Here is a 25,826-nt window from a genome sequence, read left to right as displayed (position 1 = left end):
CAGAGCCGTGCAGCACCACGCAGCTACGCGTGCCCAGCACCAGCTTGGAGCTCTCCGCGCAGCCCGTCACTGCACACACTGATAAGTCTACGCATCTTCCAAACCTCCCCGCCCGTTCCCCCTCATTGTCCCTTGTTTCTCCACTGGTAAAAAGTAAATATAATTTTCCGCTGGGAGGACAGCGGTGAGAACAGTGTGTACGATGTTCCAAGACGGTGCCCTGACGAGAGCTCCGTAAGCAGCCAGGCAGCCAGGTCGTAGACATAAAGCGGTTATTTAATTACCGATAGTATGTGATGCTGTTCGTACGTGAGATAGATGAAAATACTCAATATTCTTGTTTGGCTGGAACTATTCATCCTGATTCATCCTCTCTGATCCAGAAGAACTGAGGCTTGAAATGCGTGTCTGTCTGTCTGTGTGCTGTTGACGCTTGCTGAAAAGAATTTGTCTGGCCGTGTGTGTTTGTGAGCTCTTGGCCCAGCCACTGAACAGCTCCTTTAGCTCACTAAATGCAGGCTTGTTTTGGAGCTGAGTGACACAAGTTTTGCTGTGGAAATGGCATGAGTTGTTGGCCTCTCATCACAGAGCCCGCATTTGACTAAATTTTTCCGGCTAGTAAGATGTCATGCCCCATACAAGTAGGACCTTGAACTTCGAGCTGTGTGAGATGAACAATGTTTAATTCAAACATCAAAAAGCAGACTTTGATGTGGGGGCGAGAGGAAGAAAGGAGAGCCAGAAGGAGAGTGACAAGTTATTCCAGTTAGTAGGAGTGAAGTTCCGATATTAAGCTGTAGGGTTGCTGGCAGATCACCGGGGATAGGATGGCCTTCCCGGATCTTTTGTGATCCATTTGTCTCTCAGGGATAATACCGCCTTTCCTATGTGAACTGCTTTATCAAAAAGTAACTGTATGACATTATGCCAAAAGTCAGTTCAAGACCTGAGCTATTGGATCATAGTAGGTTATTAGCATACAAAAATACCCCAACCAAATATATATATATATATATATATATTTATGTATATCTGTGCCGTTGTTCCCTTGTTGAAACCTGGGACTACATCCCAAACTGATATGATATGGGATGCCTGATGTTTGTTGACAGATGTGCTCTACAACAGCCAAGGGCTGATCCAGACAGGTTTAATTATGATATACCACCTTACAACATTTTTCTCATGCACATTTCTGCTCAGAGAAAAAAGGCAGCATCGGTTCATACCAGCCAAGTTGTGCTTTTTTGTAAGCCAAAGCTTATTGGAAAATGGATGGAGATTGGAGCTACCACCACTAAACTTCCAGCTATAAATTTTGTAGCTTCGGGGTTGGTTTTTTTGGCAGGCCCCTATAAACTCGCTTTTGCCTTAGAGCCTGTTTATCCTCCGGTCTAAGCCCTATTTGCAGGCCAGTGCTTCGGCATCGCCTCTCCGTGCGCTTTGGCAGTGTACTTCTGGATGTGCATTTTTGCTCTAGCATCCAGCCGTTCCCTGGCTTAGCACAGCAGGCCCTGCCAGTCCCAAACCTACACGTGTCAAAGGTGAGCACTAGATCTCAATTGACACTGACTACTAAAACCTAGCTCCTAATCCTAGTTTTATCCTGTCCCAAAGCTTCCACAAACACTTCACTAGTTCACATCATATACTAGTGGCACACCAGCTCAATTTTTTTTCAGCTGATCATAAGCTTCAAAGGGTTATTTAGAATCATGCATATTATCAGATCAAATACTTTGAGTCTTTTCAGTCATAAAACCTATTCTATATGCAAGCAAAATTAGCTTTTCTTCAAAGCCCTGCTTTAATGAAATAAGTGTGTAGCAAGCTTATGCTAACTCGGTCTTCCAACTAAAATATTCTTCACACTGCTGTAATTAAGGCAGAAATGGAGATCATAAATTTAACTAGAAATTGGAAAAACTGAGATTTGAAAGCAGAACGTTAGGCTCTATCCTAAAAGAGCCTCTGAAATGTGCCCTCATGCTCCGTTGAATCTCTCAGCGCAGAGTTAACAGTTACACAGACCATCCATAACTGACATTTATTTCACTGGAATTGTTTTGCGATGCTCAAGATGTTTTTTCCCCCCGGGATAAATTACTTGTACCATGTTAAAAGTGAATGTTTCCTCCTGAAATCAAATTGCAAAGTCAAAGGTATGGGGGTCTGTGTATACCATGAATGGCATCCATCTTCTTATTTTCTTCTTTGCCGTTATGTAGTTATATATGCACTATTTCTCTCTACGACCTCCAAAAAATGTTTATTGCACCTTGCTGTTTGGTCTATGCACTGTCATAAATTTCACTGTGTACAAGAGTCCTGATTTTAAGATTATGCGGCTGAAAACCTCTTCATACAGTGGAAAAGATATCTAATATTGGATAGTAGCTCAGATAAGATAATTAGATCATTTAGGTATTGGATAATGTCTGTAGGTATCAAAATATTTATTATGTGCTGCAATCACGATGACAGTTCTTTGTCAGCAGATTAGACTCTTCTGAAAAATAATTTCAAATTTATCTTCTCATTTCGGTGACAGCTGAAGTAATTTTGTGCCTTTATAAAGGAATTTATTCAACATTTGTGCTGCAAAAGGTGATGTCGGTGTATGAGAGAAAGCACCTAGGGTTTGATCGCAGCCAGCCAGGCAGTTTTGGGAAAGTCTTCAGCAGCAACAGCTCCGATCCAGTCACCCGTAAATCTCCCCGAGGGATGCGTATCCCCCGCATCCCACTCTTTCAGTCCCCTGTCCTTGCCCTAATGTAGCCTCTGAGGGAGTTTCTACCCCAGCTTCTTTTTAAGGCATCTTCTGGCTCATTTCCCATTTGGAAACCCATTTGCCCTGGGCTCAGAGGGAGCCGGTCTCTCTGCCCACCGCATCAGTGCACTGAGCGGCTCAGCCTGCACCGTGGGGTGGGGGTGCGGTGGTCCCCCCGCCCCGCTGAGCAACAAACGACACAAAAGGCATCCTCTAAAGGGAGGGGGATGCATGCCTGCCCTCGAGGAGAACCGAGAGAAATGGGCCAGGCTCTTAAAATAGCCAGAGACATTGCAGCTGCTCCCGTGGCAGCAAGAGCCGGCCCTTTCACAGGTCTGCGTGCCTGAATTTCTCAAGGTTGAGAAGCTGATGTAGGCGAAGGTGCTTTGGGGAGTTACTACAAGTACCAGGAAAAACTTTCCATTTCATACCTACTAAATGCCTGTAGGCTTGTCCATGAAAACACATGACGAGCATGTTTCAGGGAACACAGTAGTTCTTAGGGGCAGGGTGATGTACTCTGTACACAGCTGGGATGAAATCATATGGTGGGTTGGCCCCAGCCAACAGCCAGGCACCCACCTGGCTGCTCACACCCTGCCACCTCCTGATGGAGCCGGAGGAGGCAGAGGGAAGGTGAGAAGCCCGGTGGGTGCAGATGGAGATGGCTCACCAGGTGAAGCCAAAGCCAGGTGTGCAAGCAGGGCAGAGGAGCCATTTCTTCACGGCTCCCTGTCGGCAGGCAGGTGTTTGGCTGCTCCCTGGGAAGGCAGCCTTCAGCACGCACAACCAACCACTGTCTGGGAAGACAAAACACCACAAACACGGAGGTCCCCCCCTTCCTCCTCCTTTCCCTGAGCTTGTCTTGCTGAGCACATCGTAGGGCACAGGACACCTCTTTGGGCAGCTCGGGGCAGCTCTCCGGCTCCTGTCCCTCCAGTGGAAGGAGGTTTTCAGCTGCATAATCTTATTATCAGGACTCTTGTACACAGTGAAATTTATGACAGTGCATAGACCAAACAGCAAAGTGCAATAAACATTTTTTGGAGGTCGTAAGTAGAAATGCTATATATAACCACGTAACAGCAAAGAAGAAAATAAGAAGATGGATGTCATTCATGGTATACACAGACCCCAATACCCTTGACTTTGTAATTTGATTTCAGGAGGAAACATTAACTTTTAATCCTGGGGGAAAACAGGACATCTTGAGCATCGCAGAACAATTCCATTGAATGCCTTCTCCACGGGGGCACAGTGGGAAGGACAGAAAGTCTTGGCACTGTGCGAGCACCGCTTGGCGACAGCCAGGATACTGGTGAGTCATCAGCACCATCCCAGCCCCAAATCCCAACCGCAGCACTCCACGGGCTGCCGTGGAGGAGTTAACTCCATCCCCACCCAACCCAGGGCAAATACAAAGCCTGTTACTCCTGTTTCATATTTTTTAGCCTTCTTCAGTTGTTGCTGGTAATGATGTTGATGTCGATGTGAAAACATGAAGGTACAGCTGTGGGTACAACATGCCCCTGGAACACGTTACCTCTCCACGTTCCATACATTAATGTCCCCAGACGTTGCAAGGCTGGGGAGAGGAAGGTCTCACCATGTCCCTGCTCTGCTGATCCCCAGCTTCACGTGCAGTGATGTGCGTCTTCATCTCTGCTGCGAAGCAATTTCCTACTTAATGTTTTATTTTCGTACCTTTTTGGAATGGGAATCCTGAGAGGGATTTTTATTTTGGAGAAGGAAATGTTACAGGAAGATTAGGTCCTTAAATTCCCCTTATTTCTCTGCATTATTTCCCTTTGCGTGGTGATTTTTGTAAAGCTACTCCTTTGTTGCTGTCCTCAGGGTTCTTAGTTTTTGGTGTGCCAGTGACCATGTTCAAGGTGATTTTTGCTTTTTTGCAGATAATATTTGACTATTAGGAAGGTATAATTTTAATGTAGAAAGAAGATGGCATTGCTTGCAGCCTCGTGTCATAGGGAAGCCTGATGTGTCCTACTGCAGTGCACATCCCAAAGTTTGAGTTTATTCTAGGAGAGATCTAAATGTAAAGGATTTACCCACTTTCTGTCTGGCTGGCTTCTCAGCTGACTCTAATTCTAGTGGGTGGCTTTTCAGTTGAAAATCTCTTTTGATCCTCTTTGCAATATTCTAATGCCCCATGTTTGCTTAATCCCCTCGCTGTGCTGCTGCCTGGTGTTTTCAGGACTGCGCTTTGCATGTCCTCCCGCGCTTCATGTTTTAGTGCCGTCAGATATTGATTTAAAAAAAAAAAAAAGAAGAAAGAAAAGAAGACTTGCATATATATTAGGGATATTTATCTGGCTGGTGTACTGTCTTATTAGCAAAAATGTAAGTAATATTTAGTATCTTCTGTTTTCCCTGTTTATGTTTTCTAGTGCTGCACATGGAGTAAGGATGGTGTCCGCTCACAGGGAGGTGCCTGGCTGCACAGAGGCTGACAGCGTCTGTTCAGATTCACTGCTGACCCTCTGCCAAACACGGTCTCCGGTTCCATATACAGCCTGAAGCGAAAGGTCCAGCTGCCTCTTGCCCCAGAGCTCCTGGGAAGGATGTCTTGCTGCTTCTCCTTCGTGCTGAACGTGCAGTGCTGCTTTGGTGATTCGGCTCAGCTCCTGCAGGCGCCACGGAAGGAGCCACCTTTTAGAAAGGTTACTTTAAAAAAGCCCTTGTCATCACCATGGCACCAAGATGAGCCGTAGGCTTGGCTGAGGGCAGTGCTCGGAACACAGCTTAGTCCTCTCCTAGCACAGAGCCCGGGTCAGGGCACGCCGCCAGCGAGCCCCCGCTAGCTGCAACGATCCACCTCTTCCCACTGGGAGAAATTCCACTGTTCTGGAAAACTGTCATCTCAAATGAGAATTCATACTCAGAACTGGGTTTAAAGATTTCTCGGCTGCTTCTGGATTCCTCAGGTGTCTTTGCTCACTGTTTACTCAAAGAGAGTGACTGCACAGCCCTTGGGGAGCGGGGGCAGCCCAGCGAGCCACAGCGAGCCTACTGCTCGCTGTTGTAGGGACACAACCTGAGAAGCCCCAACAGCATTAAGACAGCATTAGGGCTTTTGTAATAATCTTCAGGCTTTGGAGCAACCTGGGAGAATCTCGCACGGTGCAACTAATTCCTACCAGTCACCAGATGCTTACAAAAGTCTGGAATTTTTAGTATTTTGGGTTTTTAGCTTAAAAAACATTTTTCTCCAAGTTACACCTCTTGAGCTAGTGGCACATATAAAATGAGGCTTTACGTTGCAAAAGCATCTCGGTTTTTTGAAGGAAGGAAGAATACCTTACATCTGGTGTGACTAATAATCCAAACGTTGATTAATCCCATTCTTCCTCTTACAGCTATAACGTTCTGTATGGTGTCCTCCTCTGGCCCCAAAGTTTTTTCCCTCGATGTCCTTATGCCAGACCCTGATCCTGGTTTTACCTTGCTATATGTAGGCTATGGTGAAAGTGTCTTCTTGTATCGTAGCAGCGCTACAAAAGCTGTAACCTATGTTAGATAGCTATGTTTTTAAGTATTTAATATTCACCCTGTTTCATTAATGTTTCTTGATAAATCTGCTAAACAAATGTATAAGACGGGAGAGGTACAAAAATGATGAAGGATGAAATAAAGGTGATTTATCACAAACAGGTGCCAGGTTTGTGCTAAAAAGCAGAAACAGGGAAAGCATTTCAGGCCTTTTCTTGCAGATGACAAAGGACAAAAGTTTCCATGGGCTTTCTCTGACCAAATGCTTCCTTGTAAACTTTGTTTTGTCTGTTCTACAAAATACCCAGCGTATTTTCTTAATGGGTCCTTTTTAACACTATTTCAATGAGATGCAGTATGAGGTAATTTCTCGAAAATATCACAGGTTTTATCAAACAACCAGGATCCACTTTGTGAATTAACTTTTGTTTCAAAGATTCCTAAAACTGCCCAAATAGACTCCTGCTATAAACTTGCTATTAATTTCTTGGTTAATGGCTAACACACATTGAAGCAAAGGCATCCAACTATTGCATTCAGTTGGCTAAACATTTGTGCTGTATAGAAAGGTGTAATTTATTTTATAACCCCTCTTCTGGTTTCTTCTTTTTTATTACAGATAAGTAGAGTTGTTCTGTGGGAGAAAAGAATTCATACCCACACATTGCATCTCATTTTATCTGGGCAGTGTGTCTTTACAGCGTCATGTATTGTCGCAATTCTCTTTTTAGACATCACTTGTAAGCATCTAGACAAGTTCTAAGCAAATAATGTTATTTCTTCACAGAAACTTCTGCAAATGTGGTGGCTTAAGTAGTTCCAAATGTCTTTGTGCAGGTGTCGGTGACTGGGTGAAACAAACTACTGCAGCTCAGCCCCTACCCACCGAAATGCTGCAGCACGCACTGAAGGGTAAGTACAGGAGTAAAACTGAGCACGTGCTTCAAGTTCTACTGCTAAACAGGGCATTTCCCCCATTTTTTGGAAAAAACCAGGTCTTTCCCCAAATATCTCACTGTGATCGTGATCAAGACTGATGATAACCGTCAGCTATTCTCACCTAGTGCAGGGGGTTCATTGATGTGTACGAAATTCAGGGAATATACTGACAGTTCGTGTTGTTTTTCTCCTTTGAGCTATAGCAGTTTATGCACACTAAAAAAACAAAAAAAAGAAAAGAAAACCCATATCAATAACAACGGGTTAAACATTATATTTTAAAAGTTCAGAATACCTTCATGCAAGAAAGTGGAATTAGGATTTTATATTTCAAATTTTTATTCTTTTCTATTCTAAACTTAAAAAATATCAAACCCTCTTTTGAGAGCAGGAGGATCAAAAATAATCATGATCTGGAAATCGATGTTGTGCCCCAAGGTTCAGAGCAAACATGCAATCACCACTGTCATGTACTTTTGGTAGCAACGGAGCTGAAAACTAGGGCAGCACTGAGTGATTTCCGAGGCGTGTGCTTGGGCATACCCTAATTATACTTGCATTACTTTGAATCAACGTGGTTGCAAACATCGAGGAAACATTTTCAGAAAATATGAGCTCTGAGAAAAGGCTTTGGTAAATCTGAGCTGTGTGCAGAATGCAAGAGCAGTGTATAACGAAACAAGAGTTAGGTACAGAAGAATCTATAGCTGAGGAGAGGAACATCTTTCCCATCAACAAAACACTTTATTTACAAAGTGTTTACTTAGCCTATAGAGCTGTTTGTTGTAGTGAAGTAGACTTCCTTTGCATCATGGGTTTGATATTAAAATTCTACCAAAGTACCTTGTTGCAAGGCAGTCAGAGCACACCACGTAAAAATTTCAGGCGTTTGGATTATTAGGAGATTTTAGTCAATGAAAAAACTTTGGGGGTTTTTAGCTCTTCAGGCTGTATACTGATATCCTAATACAGGTACAACTGATGAGTAGGGACTGAGTTGGCGGCTGGGTTTGGACAGGTCCAGTACGCCTCCGTGGTGCTTGAGAGCCCTTTTGGAATGCCACATCCCATGTCAATGGGTTCTTAAATTAACTTCAGCCTTGCTTGCGAAAAATAATTCTTTTTTCTTGCTTTCTGAAAGAAAGTCAGGGAGAATCTGACCTGGCATTTGTCAGCGTGCAGGACCACCTGGGCAGCACCTAGTCCAAACCAGAGCTGCTCACTGCCCACCCAGCCAAGCACCCAGCACCGCTCAGAACGTGAGGAAGAAGCTCTGGAGTTATTGTACATTGGGCGCAGGTGAAAAGGGAGAGAGCTGAGGTATTGCCCAGCAGAAGGGGATGCAAGTAGTACAGAAATGAGCATAGGATAGCGCGGGTTTACGGGGCACAGAGGAGGAGCTGAAGACTTGGAGGGGGAGAGGTTTGTGGATGTGGAGGAGCCGTGGAGGGTGGCAGGTGGAAGGATGAGGACAGGAACTGTCCAATCGTATCAGAGGGAGGGAGAAACCAGATTTCATTTTTCCAGTTACCCCGGGACAAACTCATTAAAAGTTTGCCTTCTGGTACAGAGGCTGGTATGTGACAAATTTTACACCAAAAGTAGTAGCTGAGCAATTTCTTACTGAAATTCCTCTGAAACACCAGCACTGCTATCACCCAGCCCGGCAGCTGGGTACCGTTCCAGCAGTGCCAATACTGGCCTTATCCAGTAATTTCCATGGCTCAGTTTGCACCATTTTCCTCCTGTTGTAAATGTATTTACGCTGCATGCACCTTGTTATCGGGAAGTGCTTGTACCGCTCAGGGGACATCCCAGCAATTTTCCCCCACTGAGGTGAACACGTGCAACCCGAGCAGGGCATGCCAAGCGTTTACAGGGCTTGGACTTTATTATAAGAAGATCTAACAAACTCTAATAAGTAAATAACTAGTAAAAATAGCTAATGAAATACATACCAGATCTTTTGGAACAAAAACATCAAACGTGGTTCAAAACAATGTCTTCCATGTGGAGAGTTCCTTCCTTACCCGTACAGGAAAGTGTTTTCAGCTGCTCCAGCTGGGGAGAGGGGTGAAAGAGGCAGCATGAGCTGGGAAACTGAGTCCCAGGAAAGGCTTTGGTGCCTGTGTCCTCCCAAAGCAGTCCACGCACGGCACGGGCTCCTGTGCCCTGGCAGGGCGTAGGGTACCCTGGGGACCCCGCAGCCCCTTCTCTAGGCAACTGCTGCACCTCGGAGGCCTCCGTGCTGGGGCTGGGCTACCTCAGATTTGGGCACCATGGTTTTCAGCAGCACAGCACCTGTGTCTGGCCCCAGCCTTTTACCCTGAAACGCTTTATGAGCTAAATATTTCATCGACTGCCTGGTCTGTGCCTGGTGGTAATCATTTCAAATGGATGTTCCGCATTTAAAAAGACTGACTGCTCTGCTTGAGCCAAACAGCATAAGCTGTCTTGCATACTCCACAGCTAATAAAATATTAAATACATTTTGGCACCCAGAAATAAATACCAGCTCGAAATTCCCATCACATGTATCTCCTTCTTCTTAACTCCCCGTCATCCCCCCTTGCTTTACATTGAAGTGCTGCTGCTCAGACTAAACGGTTTGTTGTCGGATGTGAGATGGGGAGGCGAGTGCTGCACACGTGCCCTGCGGTTATTATCCGCTGGGACATAACAGAGCGATCAAATCGGGTGCTGGTGATGTGCCGTGCAGAGGAGGGCAGCCTGTGAAATGTCTGCCCCGCGTCTCAAAGCTGCTTGGTGGGAACTACACTCGCTTCAAAGCTGAAGTTGGAAGTGGAGCCTTGTGTTAGAAACCAGGTTAGACTAAAAAAGAGCATGGTAGCCATAAACCGCTATAAAGATATTAATAACTTAGGAAGTTCATATTAAAAACTGTTTCAATACAGTTTAAAAATCACAGTTGTAATAATACCACTGTGTTAATGCAAGGTAATGGTGCCTTTCCAGTACGCCGTCTTGTTTTCACTCTCAGGGCTATGATTTCATTTGATTTGCTCCCCCAGCCACCCAGAGGCAGACTAAAGCAGTAAGAAAAACATCTGATCAAAATCTACTCAGGTCAGCGGGCCCTCGGTCAAAGCTTCTTGAAATCAAAGGGTAATAGTGCCGCTGGCCTGAAACAGGCTTTGGGTCAGCTCCGAAAGCAGGCTCCTGGGAACACTTGCATGCACAGGCTCAGCTCCCGAGGGGTTTACTCCTGGCTGGGGCACACACCCCTGAAAAATAGCCCGTGTGAGGACCCAGAGCTGATGCTGGTACCTGAGGTTGCCCTGGGAACTGCAGCTGGCAGGAGGCCGGCGGTGAGGGTCGAGCTTTGCACCCTCCTTGCACCCCAGCCCCAGAAACTCTCCCTTCAGTCCCTAAGGGCAGCGCGGTTCCCGTCAGAGCTGGATGAAGCGACACAGCAAAGGCAAACTCCATGCACAGCACTTGTCAGCTGAATGCTTTCTCCGGGCCCCAAAGGAAATAATTAGTAAAATAAGTTGGGGGTTTTTTTTATTTATTCACGGATGGACTGTTTGCAGGTGATGAGTGTCATATTGCACGGTGCTGTCAAGCGGTCGCGATAGCCGTAAGCAGCGAGCCTTCCCTGTAACGTCCCGCTGGTGGCATGTGAGGGTGTAGGGCGCCTGCCCTCCCTGCCCTGGGCTGGTGGGCTAGGGAGGGGGGCTGGGGGTGCCGGTCATGGGGCCAGCAGCAGGGACCAGGGGGCTGTGGGGTGCTTTCCCGTGCCTCTGCTCTCCCAGTCCCCCACGGCCCCGCCTGGGCTTGGTCACAGCCATGCAACGGGCTAAATGTGACCCAGCAGCTACATTTATAATAACGTTTTTCTTGACTTATATTACCAACGTAGTGTTTTCTTTGGCTTTGATAACACAATAAATTCCTTGGCTGGCAGATGCCTAGCTGGAAATAGGTTAGAAACCTACTCAACGATAGAACCGTTGCCTCAGCGCGTAGGAAGGTTTGTCCATGGGCCAGCACAGGTGTCTGAAGAGCGTGCTGCCGCCGCCGAAGGGCAGCGTTTTGAAATCACAGACCCACAGCCTGGCTGGGTCAGAAGGGACCTTACAGACCAGCCAGTCCCAACCCCCTGCCCTGGGCAGGGCCACCAAAACTAGGCAAATGGCTTATCTCAATTCTAAGTAATTCTAATTTAAGTAAGAACATGTCTGGATGATCATGGGCAAGAGCTAAATTTCCTGTTCCAGGTTAAACCCGCTCAAGCCCCACCGAGGGGGCTGGCACGGGCAGAGCTCACGGACCCCTGGCTGCAGGCAGCGCCGGCTCCTTCCCGAGCCGCACATGGAGCTACAGCTGGTGTCAAACAGCGCATCGAACCACAGGCTGGCTGCTGGGAAGGGACCTCCCAGACCATCCAGTCCCAACCCCTGCCCTGGGCAGGGCCACCTGCCACCAGAGCAGGCTGCTCCCAGCCCACCTTGAACACCTTGACCCCCTGGGCACGTGCTGTGCTACCTGTGGTGGCCATGGGCCAGCGCTCCCCCAGAGCAAGGACACTTCACCCAGCATGGGATGTCTGCTCACGGCCTCGCTGGGGAAGTATTTTTCATTTTGTAGCATCGCCTTTTTTTAAAAAAAATTAAGAGTATAATTTTCATTTGCTCAGCTCCTTCATTCAGGAAGCTTTCTGTTCGGGTGGGAGTGTATGTTAAAAAGCTTTGGTGTAATTAGTATTTTTCTGTTACTGCACAGCTCATTCAGGCCTCGCCCCAGCTGTCCTGTACTTTAATATTCACCAGTAATTAACATTAATATTCACTGGTAATTAACACCCGCTGGCTGACGGGTGGCTCCATGTCTCGGTGTGGGCTGGGCCCAACGCACCATCCCCACCCCCGGAGCTTTTGACAGGCTAATTCCCCCCTCCCGACCCCCTCCCCCCCCGCGAGACCCCAAGGGGATGCGTTGATCCCTCCCGTTTTTTCCCGTTTCTGTTTGCATTTTAAAGCGCTGCGGTCCGGCGGGGGCGGGGCGCTGCACGGGGGGGCGGGGCCAGGTGGGGGCGGGGCCAGGGCGCTGTCGGGGGCGGGGTCAGAGCCGCGCCCCGCCCCGCAGCCCCAGCGCTGCCGCCCCGGCGGTGCCGCGGGGAGCGCCCGGCGGAGCGGTGTGAGTGGGGGAGGAGATGATGGTGCTGATGTGGCTGGTGATGATGATGATGATGATGATGATGATGATGATGATGATGATGATGATGATGATGATGGGTGGGGGCCCCTCCCCGACCGCTACCTGTGCGAGCGCGGCGGGGCCGGTGCTGCCCGCTCCCCAGCGGGGCGGGGCGGGGTGGGGCGGGGGTGCCGGCGGGGGGGGCGCTCGGTGGCGGAGCCGCGGGGGCGGGGGGTGCCGGTGCCGGTGCCGCGGGCGGAGGCTGGGCGTTGGCCGGCGGGAGCGGCCGGCCCTGCCCGCGGGGGGGGCGCGGGGGCCGCTGGCGGGCCGGTGTCCCGGTGTCCCGGCGTCCCGGTGTCCCCGTGTCCCGGGGCGCTGGCTCGTCGCGCCTCGCCACCCTTCTGGTTTACTGACAGGACTCCGGAGGACCGCCCGGCCCGGTCTCGGCGCCGGTGGGACGAGGGCCCGATCCTGGAGGCACCTCTGGAGGAAGGGGCAGCCCTCCGCGCCCTGCCCGCCGGCGGAAGCCGCTGCTCGGTGGCCGGGGGCGCGCCGGTGGCGCCGCATCTGCAACATGCGCTTCCCGCTTCAGCCTCCCCCGCCGCGCCGGTAAGGTCCCTGCCGGCATCCCACCTTCCGTAGGGCCTCCGGGGGAGGGCAGCCTGGTGCTGGTGTCGTGGGAGGGGTGGGCCGTGTCCCACGGGTGAGCCGTGGGGCCAGCGGCGGCCGCGGGCGGGACCGACCCCCAGCACGGCAGGAGGGCCGGCTGTCGGGCGGGCTGTCGGGCCGGCTGTCGGGCCGGCTGTCGGGCGGGCTGTCGGGCCGGCTGTCGGGCGGGCTGTCGGGCGGGCTGTCGGGCGGGCTGTCGGGCGGGCTGTCGGGCCGGCTGTCGGGCGGGCTGCTTGGCCTTCGGGTGGGGTCCTCCAGCACCCGCGGTGGTGCCTCGCGCCTTCCGCCAGCTCGCAGCGGTGTTGCTGGGACCCAAGTCCTCCAAACTGGGCACAAGGGAGGTGCCGCTCCAGCTGGGCATTGCCCGGGAATTGGCGGTACCGTGCCAAGCCAGGCGAGTGACGCAGGGCACAAAGGGAAGCGGCGCGGGGGCTTCTGTCGGCTGCCATCCCACTGCGGGGAGGCCGTGGCACAGCTGGGTTCGCTGGCCGAGGTGGGCTGGGGGGTCTCGGCTGCCCCGCTGTGCCCCGATGCCTCTTGCAAGCCTCAGCACCAGCCCAAATGGGGCAGGGTACCTTGACCTGGCACACCATTAAGTGCAGGTTCAGTAGGGCAAGATCAGCCACGGCAAAAATCATGAAACATTTAGAAACGTGCTTTCTCATAGGTCAAGAAGTAGGACTCCGAATTAGGTTTCTAAATATAGCAATTTTTTACAAAAGAAGGAAGAATACAGGGATTTATACAAGTCTTAACAAAGTGGCATTTTTAACCTTCAGGTACACATAAATTAGTTTTCTTCTGAACATTACGTTCTACCGAGAAAATTATTTCTTTAACATCCCTTTGGTGCGTACAAGTTGCAGGAGGGGTTGTGTGGAGCCTGGCACTGCTGGTGGCTCCAGGGGTGAGGTGGCTTCATGGCAGGGCGCTGGGGCAGAGCGGGCAGTGCCACCAGGCTGCGCAGGGCTCTACAACCCAGCCTGCCTGCTGGCCACCACGCTTCGCGCGCATGAGGGCGGCAGCTCCCGTACAAGTCGAAGCTGGCATGTTGGGAGTGATCGGATTCAGGAAAACAAATACTGGGGGAGAGCTGTGAGACAGAACGGTGCTTAAAGCTGACGTAGTGCTTCGCTGCAGCTCTGGGCGGCTTCTGTACCACTGGAGCATCTGCTCGTTAACTCCTCACATCATTCCCTTACTCCTTGGCTGATTTCTGCCAATTGTTAGTAATGTAGTTGTGATTTTAAAATGTGGGGCCGTGTTTTCCTGCATGTCCCTGTGTGAGGCGTGGAAAAAATAGGTCTTCTGTTGCATTTCTAATTCTGCTTCCCAGTTTTACAATCAGCTTCTGGATAGGGAGATTAAAAAATAAAATGAGTTTGTGTGATGCTTTTCTTGTACCCTCCTCTGGTTGATCTTGGGCAGGTCCTGGCCATCTCCTTCCCGCTGACTTTCATGTGCGTTAATCCAGTGGGGGCCTTTGCCTTCATAAGGGCATCAGAGAGCGAACCAGCGTACCTCATTCATGCCGTATGATCTGTGGCTCCATGTGCTCGTAGCTCAATCTTGTGACAGATACTACAATAAAACACGACCCTGACAGACAGAGATATTGATCCGCTGTTTTACCTGCTGCTGCTCATCAGTTCTTGCTGGCAGCATCCCCAGGCTGAGCAGCAGCTGGGGATAACGGCAGGAGGGGCTTTCTCGCTTGCACAGATTTGTGCATCCCTGCTCGTTGTCTGCAGCGGTCTGTCTGTGGCTGGCGCTTGTAGAAGACGGGAATGTACCTTTGTAAACAAGGCTAGGTCCTAAGCTTTAGCATAGTATAAGTAGCTTGATGTTTTGAAGTGCTCCTGAAGGTGGGCTGTTAATAGCTGGGCTGTGACTCCACAGCTGACTTGCTGGGGTGGAAGCTTTGTGGTGAATGTGGGGAAAGAGCAGTTTCCGCTCTCGTTCGTTCAAAACTGTCACAGCATTGTAATAAACCAGCAGGCTGCTTCCCCTGGTCCCAGTGCCCTGCCTTACAGCAGCCCAGCCTCGGGGTGGGACCTGGCAGTGTCTCTGACACCCTTTGGTGGTCTGCCTTGCGTTGTCCTCTGCTGTGGGGAAAATATTTGTGCGGATCATCAGGCTACAGATCTGCAGCTAATACACATGGAGGGCTGGTCTGATGATTGCTGGAACTGTGGGCTTTGCTGCAAGATGTGTTGAACCCCTGTCTTTCCATCTTACACAAGGCAAGGAAACAGCTGTGCATGTACTAAAAGCTTTGTATCTGTTTCTTAACATTTTGTTTCTGTTCACTCACCAATTTTGAGCATTATTTTGTATTTGGGTTCTTAGAGAGTTTCAGATCACCTCTATGACCGTTAGCTTTTCCTTCCGCTCAGCCAAGGCATTCCTCTGCGATTTCTGTAGTTGGGTTCCTTAAATCCCGGCTAAACCTCTTGCAGATGGAGTTTCTGAGAGGCTGGGTATCTTCTTCATGCCCTTTCTTCTACAGCCTTGCTTTAAGGCCTCGCTTGCTAAGGCAATCCATTGGCCCACTCTTACTTATCTAGAAAACAGGCTTTCATCGACAGTAGACATCCCGCTCTCGTCTGTGTGAGGGTACGTTAACATTCTCCCTTGTCCCCGGTGTGGCAAAACGTCTGTACTGATAAATGCCTGCTTACTTGTACTCCGAGGCATCGGGGGAAAAAACCACCAGGCATTGAAAATTCAAGCAGAATTAACATATTGTACGTATTTCTGTCCAAATTTGGAGAAAATAGAAGGATGTACAGTTGCTTAGACAAGCAGCAAAGTTAAAACAAGAGCAGAACCTGTAAGAAGGGTTCAGCATCCTCTTGCCTTCAGGCTGCCCTCCAAGCTGCGTGCAGCTCTGCTCAGCAAACCGCCGTACTGGGAGGAGGAGGGAGGGTTTCGGGACAGGCTGACTGGGTGCAGTTTTGCTTTCATGAAATTAGACAGCTACCAAGCACACCGTGTTCTTTACTTTTAACCAGACTTTTTTTCCTGAATGAAAACTAAGCTTAGAGCTGCTGAGGGCTGTGCCTGTGGGCACAGCTGTTTTCTGAACCATTGGTATTTTTACCTTGCTGTGCTTCACCTTTGCTTGCTACATCAACTGTCCTCGTACTTTTGAAAAGCCTTTCACAGTAAACTAGAGGTCATGCTCCATTCCGGGAAGTGTGTGGTTTTCCCATTCAGTTACAAACTGGGTTGGAAGCCTGCAAAAGTTTTATCCGTTCTGGCCATTGGGAGGGAGGGGGGAACACAAACCTTTGAAATTCCAGCTGTAGCCTGAAGGAGAGAACCGGGAGACTTTCACTCCCGTGCTAATCCTGCACGGCAGTGGTTTGCGGTTCCTGCATCCAGCCTTTTCCAATCTGCAGCTCTGATCTCTCCTTGGCAGTAAGCAACAGGAGAGGGAGAGGACGGCCCTGAGAGGAACAACAAGGGCTCCAGCTCTGCTCTTCGTGGCCCAAGTTGTTTTGGGGTGCTGAGGTGTTGCAGTGATTGCCTGAGGTAGCTGAGATCTTGGGAATCATGCTTGTCTTAAATAACTCTAGCTTTCTAAAACTTCCATTTCCTATGATTAGAAGTAGTCTTTTATTATCAGCGTTGCTACAGTTGGTCTACTCTGTAGGATTTGCAGAAAGACATGTTTAGGGAGAGGCAGAAATGAAAACTGGTGGCAGAAATGAAAACCGTGAGTGCCCCTGCCTGGGGCAGCTCTGCACAGGGAGCCTCGAGCCCGGCAGCGATGAGGTGCTGCGTGCTGAGCGAGCCGTTCATCCCCCCAGCATTCCTGTGCTGCTGCTCCATTCAGAAATGCAGGATATCCCAAGGCGCACTGTCTTGTAGCCTCCTGGATAACATCCCACCTTGTCAGGGGGAGAAACGGCGGACATAGGGTGTTCCGACTTTCTGTTTCTCTCCGTTAGTACATGGAGGATGTAAATATCTAATGCAGTGAGGTGCAGTTCAGAGGTCTGGATGCCTGAGCGCTGGTTGGTTTACATCTGCTGGTATGCCAGCTGCGTTACCTGCCTGCAGTTTGAGTATTTTTGTTACAAAGAGTAACGTTTATTGTCTCTGTGATAACAGCGCTGTGATTATCTGACTGTTCTCCCTGTGCGCTGGGATGAGAAAGGTCCGGGTGGTGGCAGGAGCTCTGAGAGGGAGAAGGGAAAGCGGGAGAGACCTTTTTAGCTGAGGCAAAGGCTGGGGCGCTCCAGATGCCGGCCTATCACCCCTCCTACAGCCTTGCTGAAATCGTCCGTAGCTGGACTTGCTGTGGAAGGAGGTCGGCATCCTGCATATAGTCCCGGAGCCACTTGCCCAAGCAGTGGCCCTGCTGCACGCCCGGGATAAGGTGCTGTGTATCAATTGCTGCAGCCTGCCCTTCAGTCTCGCTCCTTAAGTGCTGTATCATCCTTTTACCTTTGTCAAAGTCAAATACTGTGGGTGACCAGGCAAACAGACTGCTGTGAGGCCAGCGCTACAGATTCATCTAACTTTGTGACAATACGGGACTCTGATGTCTTCGCAAGTGCCAAGTCGTATTTCTTGGTTCCCTTTGCAGAGTCCCAGTGGTGACGCTGTCTGTGCTGTACTGGGGACACGTGGGACAACTTGATAAAAGCAGGTGTGGTTTTGGTAAGCAGCATACTGAGCTTCTCTTGTGGATGCTGAGGGGAAAACTAAAAGCTTCCCTGGCCAGAGAAGGGTTACAAGGAGTCCTAGTTGAACCCAGAAGTTTGGATAGTGAGGAGCCTGGTGCTGCCACGGCAGAAATTACCCACTGTGTTCCTCTGGGCAAAGCTGCACCGAGCTGTTTTGAAAAGCATGACTTATTTTTAATCTGGTGGCTGCTATAAAAGAAAGTGTTATAGAAAGTGATTCCTTGCGGTATAGCATTGAACTTCAGGGAGGTTTTTTCCAAAGGTCTTATGGATGGCAGCCATTTAAACAGCAGCAGGAATTTATTCGCCTGTGATAGCTAGAGGTGTTGTATAACAGTAGCGCTCTTGCTGTTACACCTGTCTCCGTTATATGAAAATGTATTCCAGAGAGGCAGGTGAAACTCTTATTTTTGGGTAGCTTGCATTTATCCCTTTGTAATTATTTCCTATTGATTATTTTAATACCTTAAAAAGTCTTACTTATCTAAATAAAACTGCAGTTATGCTATTAACGCATTTCTCCTGTATTTTCTATTGTACAATAGTGAATTGCAGGCATCCTTTTACCATTGTTGTTTCCTGCAGTAGTTAGGAATGAACTTACCTCGGCGGGAAACACGTAGCCAGGCTGGCAAAGGGGCTGCTTAGCCCTCTCACACAGGGGGTCACCTATGCGGTACGACTCCCTCAGTATTTTCTCTCTCCTTGTAGTACTGCAGGGCACCCGTGTAGTAAATGACCTAACAGGTGACACAACACCTGAACTTGTCCTCGGGAACTTCCAATTCCAGGGATATGGAAGGGAATCGATTGTTTTCAGGACTCTTCTTCAATACGATAAACACTGTGTATTATTTTAAGTGAAATGAGGTATTGAAAAGCATACTGACTGTATGTCCACTCAAACCGAGCACAACTAGGACCTGTAAAATCAGTCTTTGAAAGAGAAGTCGTGTTAAGGTTTGTGGTGGTGCTGCTGTAGCTCCTGGTGACAGAGCAGATGGCAGTGCCCTCGCCTCTGCTCCAGCTCGGCGCAGCAGCGTGTCACCTGGGGCTGCCTCTGCGGAGCCTTGAGCCATCCGTGCGGTGGTGTCCGAGACACCGCTGGCAGCACAGCACAGCTGGGACACGGAAAGAAACAGGCTCCTATCAGACACCTTTGCCTTGTGCAGCTACTGAATGAAACATCATGCTGGGAGTAAAATGAGCTTTTTTTTTTTTTGCTTTTTTTTTAAAATTATTATTTTTACTCCCCTCCCTCCTTCCCCGAGAGTGTGAGCATTGTGAGGAAGGCTAGAGATGTTAAAACCCCTGTCAGAACTTAACACTCCGACAGTGAGTTAGGTGGAGAGGATTTAAAGAGTGTTCGCCATGTATGTGCAAGCAATGGTTGTCAGAAAAACAAGAAAGCAGCTGGAAGAGTGAGGGTGGCTTTGTTTGCCATCATTTGTGTGCCAACAATTATTAACTCGAGTAGAGCGGGCAAACGATAAAACTTACTGCAGTGACTTGGAAAGTAGTGTGCTCTATAAACAATGAAATGAGCAACAGTCAAGGAATTTAAACCAGGGTCAATAATTTTGCTTTTAAGCTCAACTAGCAATCAATTTGGAACAATTTAGTCGTCGTGCATGCCTTGCTATCCTAGAAGTTTTCTAGCCCGCCCCTTGCTCTGTGCAGGACAGTCACACACACAGTTGGTTTAGCCCAAATGAAAAGGCAGAGGTAGGAAGGTTGGGAACAGATGTGAATTCTACAGAGGAAGATGCTGACCTCGGGAATTTCTCCCTACTTGCTGTAGGAGATGCTTGTCTTCCCTCTGCTCACATTCCCTCCTTCTGTCTGCTAGACCCTAACTCATCTGCTGGTGTCCCTCACAGAAGGGGAAATGAAATCTGCAGTTGTAGGATGGAAACATCTCAAAATGATGATAAAATACTAACTAAATCTGGCTACCATTTAACAGACCTCCTTTAAAAAGCGCAAAAAAAGGGTAACATATAAAAGAATATGGCTCCAAACTTAGATTAAAAAAAAATCCAGATCTGAACAGTTATTAAACAAAGGGTCAGGGATGAAGCTCTGATAAAATACATTGACTGTGGCATAGGGCATTTGTATGGTTGGGGTATCTGAGGTTTAAATCTACGATATTTACAGTTCTGGCTAAGCCTAAGGAGGACACAATATCTAGTTCTAGTTGGTACCAGTGCTGCCGTGAGAAGGATTGGACAGCGGACCTGTGTGCCTCCCGCAGGAGCTTGTCAAGTACCTTGGCTGGGTGCAGGCTGCAGCTTTCGGGTATCAGCGATCCTGGGTTATAGATGCTATTAGTGATTTTTTGCATATTAGATACTTCAAGCTACGTGTTTGTCCAGAAGAGCAAGTGGAAATTAGTCTTATTAATGTTTTATTAACGGTAAATATTGAAATTAGACATGCACAAGAGATTACCATTAGAAAGCTTTGAATTATTCAGGTTTCTGAATTGCTTTCAGACATCTCCTTGGCCTCTGGCCTGTACGCACGTCCTGTGAGCGTTTTAGGTTTCTTCAATGTGTGCAGTTGATGGACACAGGTATAAAGCTCATGGGGGGAGTTTTAATAAACCTCCATAGGGATAAATGTGGCTTCTTGTGCAGTGAAGAGAATCCTGCCTTTTACTCATTTAATAACAAGTTATTACAATAAAAATATCACTGAGAGCTTAGCTGTCCTCCGTGCTGGGTAAAGCTGCAAGTGCTAGCGGCAGGGTTTGTGTTACAGGCTTGTCAGCTGTGCCGCCCGCTCTGAAACACGCTGGCATGCGCTGAGCGTGGCGTCACACACAGAAGAAGCTCGCTGAATTGTACTGACATGATTTACAAGCCTTTCTCTGAAACGCTGAAATGTTCTGATACAAAGCTATAGGTATGAAAACATCGGTAGGTACTTCGCGGTTTCAGAAGCCCTTTAGGTCTGATTTTCTGCCAGGAACACCAGCCACTGCTGCCGAGCACGGCCACTTCAGCCCTACAAACTTTGCTGAACAGGAGTGATGCTGTGATCAGTGGCAGGAGGAGGAGAGAGGCTGCTCACCACCAGCCTGGTCCTGGACCGGGCAGCACGACCTGTGAAGCCCCGGTCGCCTGCACACGGGATCCATTTCCTCTGCAAATATTTGCCTGCGATTAGGTTCCTGGATTGGAGCCCCTGTTTCCCCCGGTATATAAAGCAAATAAATAAAGCTTAACATCTTTGCCACGATTATGTTTTCGAAGGCTATTTATGAAAAAATCTTTAACTTTGGCTGACCTTAGCACAACGTCATCGGGCGAAGCTGTAGGGAACAGTTGGTTTCTGTGCAGCGCAGTCTTTATTTTGGCTGGCAGGCTGTTAGCTCTGATAAGCGGGTAAGCTCATGCCAAGCGAAGTCAGGCATATCATGAGACTCTGCTTTGCCTGCGCAGAGAAAGTAGCTTGAGGAACAGCTTTGTAGGATAATAACAACAACAACAATAACCCATATATAGAATTTGGGGCTGAGCATTTCTGATTCCTGAGGAGGTTGCCGAAAGGACCTGTCAGGTGTTCCGTTTGTCACTGTCCCTCCTGGAGATGTAGAATTGATCTGCTTTAGCAGAGTGGTGCCTTCGCTCTGTCAGAACTACCCTGGCCATAGCGGTCCGCTGCTGCTTTCCCTAACCTCTCAAGGGGAAAATCCGAAAAGCAGCTCTTGTTTCTCATGAATACCTTCTCGTGATGGCATGCCCAAGCCTCCCTGAGCACCAGCAGAATGATTCTGAGAATTGATCTCACCCCTGGCCAAAGGGTGTGCAACAGCCCTGACACAAGGCTCTTGTTAGCTGGCGCTTGTGCGGTGCTTCTGTGGGGTGGTTTGGGGTTTTATTTTCATTTTCTTTAGCAGCAGCAGTCACTGGAGTTAAACAGTATTTGTTTACAGATTCAGGAAAAGAGCACTGCATTGTCCGTTTGGAAGAAACAGATTATTTTATATTTTATCTCCAACCCCGCCAAGACCTTTGTGCTCCTAGATGGCTTCCATCACGTACTGGGAATGGCATTCAAAGGCAGCTTGAATTGGGGTCAAGCTTTGCCTACTTGTACTAGATGGATGTTATTGATAAAAACATTTTACGCATACCACACAGATTTATTAGAGTTGCTTCAACAAGCGCCTGTAGTGAATTTAGCTTTCCTTTGAGCTCACTGAAAATGGTAGACTTTTATTGCATTTATATGAAACTCTATTTTGACAGATTTCTTCAGAAGTAAAGAAGCACAAAAGGAGACGTTCTGTTCTTTGAAAATAACCGGAGCCACTGGCAAGAAGCAGCAACACCGTGCACCCAACACAGAAACCATTTCCAGGTTATCAAAACATGCTGTTGAACTGAATTTTGCAGCTGCATTTTCAAATGTACCATGGGATGCATCAAATCCAAGGATGCCTTTCAAGGTTCAAATGCTGTCCAGGATGAAAGGATCAGGGAAGGTCACGAAGGATGCACTGGGGAGAAATCATCACTGATAGCAGCGAAGGCAGATGAGAAGAGTCCATCAAGCACTATAGTGCTAGACTATGCGCACCGTCTCTCCCACGAGATTCTTGATCAGGCGGTGAAGCAGTGGGCAGTGACTGAAAGCAAATATAGCGACATCCCTTTTATTGAAAGCGATGTGCCCTGAGCCCCGGCTGGCAAGGACTGCCTGCGCAGTGAGTGTCCTCTCTGTTAAGCAGTTTGTATTTGGTACTAGTGCAAATAAAGTCAAATCAGCTGTGAATGGGAGCATAATGCCACTGTATGAATGTGTTTGCGAGGAGAGGTTGGAAAAAAATTGCCTTTTAACCTATATTGCTAAGAAACTAATTGGATTATGGTAGAATCTATTAATCAAGTGTCATTTGTTATCAGCCGTCTGTTCTGTCTTTGTACGTGTTGAATGTGATCAGAAATCAGTGTTAAAAAAAGATGGGAAGAGTGTGGCTGCCCTGCAACTGTACACAGAGTGTACACAGAGGCCCCAGAGATGCTTAACGACAAAGCGTGGATTATTCTTATGTACTGCACAAAAAATTAGTGGCCTGTTTGTAGGTGAGAAGAGAAGAACTCTCTATGCTTGGTAAATTTGTCTGCATTTTGCTGAAGTGAAATCAAGGTCTGCATGTAGCAAAGATAACCGCTGTCATAAATTTTACTTTGATCCTTTGACCCGACTGTAAACCACAAAATAATGAAGGTGATGAGAAGCATCTCATAAAACCAAGACGTATTCAGGGAACCATATGGATTATGATACTGTTCAACTTCCATTCTTGAGCGAACCAGTGAGAAACACTACAATACTGATCAACAGCACACTAATTAACAGATGCGCTGGCTCCCGTAAATGCACGGAGGCTGTTCTCTAAAATTCTGCAGTAAGACAATTTAATGACATCTGATCACTGTGTTCAGACCAAAGCTGTTTGGGGTTTTTGCCTGGGGTTTTGTTGGGGTTTTTTGTTGGTTTTTTGTTCGGGTTTGTTTGGGGTTTTTTTTTTTTTGTTTTGGGGTTTTTTTTTAAGCTAGGGTGCCAGTTTGGGGGTGTGTGGTGGTTTGGTTTTTTTTACTGTAACCCACATAGATGTGCAAAAACTACTGATGCTAACTAGTGAAATGAACCTTCAAAGGTGTATAATTTTAGGACTGTTTTTTTTCACGGGAACTATGGCTGCATTACACCAGAATGTCACTCTTAGCACCCTTGGGGCAGTACGCTTTCCTTCAGCTTCTGTAGGCTCTTCGCCTGCTCGTTGGTGAGACTGTGTACGGCCACGCAAATACGAGCTCCGGAACCCTAAAGCCTGAGCAGCGCACCGAATTGCTGAATAAGCCTTAGGCCCAAAGCTAAAGGGCTGCGTTCTTTACCAGTTTTTATCTGGCTTGCATCCACACACGGCACCCTGCTTCTCCAGGACCTGCAGCCCGACCTACTGTACTCATAACTAGCACTTCAGACGTCAAGAAAGGGATGAATTAACCAGAGCCGTCTTAGAGCTACAACTTTGCTGATGTTTTATACACAGTGAATGCCTTGTAAAAGCTCGGGGGTTTAGCACCTGCTTTGTTCCTTTTTCTGTTATGGCCAGTTTAAAAGGTGTAGGTTTTTTTCCTCAATCAAAGTGCTTTCCATTTTATGTTTTCATTTTATAGAAAAATGTTTTCCATACTGGCAAAAACTGTTACTATTTTTAAAAGGTAGTAAACGATACTTGTAGTAAATGATATAAAGCATGATTTTTCAAGCAACGGGAAGCAAGCAGAAGCAGAACTATGTAAATCATTACTTTTAGCTTATTCTCAGATATAAGACAGTCTGTGAATTGAGCTGTTTCGTAAACTTTGTGATGCAAACTTAGTTATTTGAAATTCACCTATATGGGGAAGTAGTTTTACCAAGAGTAAACTGTGAAAAATGCTTCTTTGTAACATAGCGCCAGACTGCTGTTAATTCACAGTGACCAGACTATGGTCTGGTAGACCTGCTATTAAGACTGTTCTCAGGCTTCTGCTGAAAAAGGGAACAAAATCTGCTCATGTTGTAATGTTTTCTTCTTTGAAATAACATAGTCTTCTTTGAAGCCATACGTAACCTGAGGTATTATGGCCCACTTAAATTCTACTGCTAATAGGGATGTTCCCTGAAGCTCTAAAGCATGTAAAACATCAGATCATACCCTACATTTGCTCTACCTAAAAAAACTCCACACCATATACTAAGGTGAATTTAAAACCAATATCAAAGCACTGATCAGATCAGTACATATTAATTGAATATTGTTTACCCCCAGTATTTTAAAAGATTCCTATTCTTACTACAGCTAAAATAAAGCTTTAGTATAAAAAAGGACAACCTTTCTAAGATTAGCCTCGACTCAAGAATGTTAACACTGCCAAAAATAGTAATTAAGGCAAAAAAAAAAAAAAAAAAAGCCTCAACTCCACAGACATTACTTGCCAGACAGGTGAATAGCAGACAGAAAACTGCACTCGCTTTAAGAGTGCATTTGGGTATACCTGACCCTTGTACAAATACCCTGGTGGCTGCCATGGGGAGATAGGTGTTGCAATGTCTCAAATCCTTCCTTTGGATGTAGCCTTAGCATCTGTGTCACCCTCCTGGAGTCAGAACCTAAATGCACTTTTGATAGCGGCTTCTCCATTGGCAGGCTGCCACTGCATGGTCCGACAGCAGGCAGAATTATAAAATAATATAAAATAGCCTCAAGTTACATCCGAGCATCCGTGTTGATAAATACTCAAGATTTCCCCAAAGCAAGCTAACAGCTAAACAAAGCAGCTAAATTTTAACAATTGAACGATTATACCTAGGTATATTTAAACACACATGCCGGTGAGCTTCCTTTTGGGGTACTCGCTGTGTGGGGCGGCTGCACCGTTTGCCCAGAGAGCCGCCGGTAACAGCATAGCGACAGCATCACCTGCTGCTTGCCATGTCCAACCAGTCACTCACCTGCGGCCACAAGGCTTGTCCTCCCTCATTAACGCTTGAAGACTACAGCAGCTTCAATATGCCTTGAAGTGCAGCTCCCGCTGGTTGACGATGCTTTCTGTGGCACTGGCACTTCAGGGAAGGCACGCAGCAAATGGAAAGCAAACAAGCTTACAGACAACAGGGAGACAGCTTCTCGCCAGGAAAATAATCTCTTCTACAAAACACTGTCCTTAATAAATAATGCACTGACCCTTCATAAAAAAAAAGAAATTACAGTATGTTCAATGCTACATTCTGGTGAGAGATCGAAGGAGCTCCTCGTTCCAGAGGTCTGCTGCGTTTTTAATAGGCACAATACTAATATGTAACAATAATAAAAATAAAGACTCCTTCACCTAAATAAAATTACATCTGTTTACTTATCATTAGATTACTCCAAGCAGCGCTATAGTCTTACAAAGCCACTTGTAGTGGCTTTCCAGCTAAGTTGCCACTGATTCTTTGACTTGGTTTTGTGTAATAAAGGCACTCCAGTATGGGATGGGCATACTCTGCAGACACCATTTACTTCTATTCAGGAG

At 47.6% G+C, this 25,826-nt stretch overlaps 1 protein-coding gene across 12 annotated transcripts in view; it reads left to right on the top strand.

Annotated features, from left to right (window-relative positions):
* The window catches only part of C8H2orf88 (chromosome 8 C2orf88 homolog), a 28,696-nt gene extending 5,738 nt beyond the window's left edge, over window positions 1-22,958 (top strand). The window contains exons 4-7 of one of the 12 annotated variants that reach the window (XR_003556097.2): window positions 5,179-5,451; window positions 7,118-7,192; window positions 17,646-17,719; window positions 22,005-22,172. Coding sequence is in view for 6 of the 12 variants with exons in the window: in XM_027792329.2 (XP_027648130.1) it covers window positions 22,171-22,434 (264 nt within the window). In the remaining 6 variants the exon portion in view is untranslated. The other 11 variants (XR_008748440.1, XR_008748441.1, XM_027792329.2 and 8 more) reach the window with 11 other exon arrangements.
* The last annotated feature ends 2,868 nt before the right edge of the window (window positions 22,959-25,826 follow it).

This window comes from Falco peregrinus, chromosome 8, assembly GCF_023634155.1.
Source record: "Falco peregrinus isolate bFalPer1 chromosome 8, bFalPer1.pri, whole genome shotgun sequence".
Classification (NCBI taxonomy): Eukaryota; Metazoa; Chordata; class Aves; order Falconiformes; family Falconidae; genus Falco; species Falco peregrinus.
The sequence above is the reverse complement of the archived record's forward strand: the minus strand, read 5'-3'. Positions and strand labels throughout refer to the sequence as shown.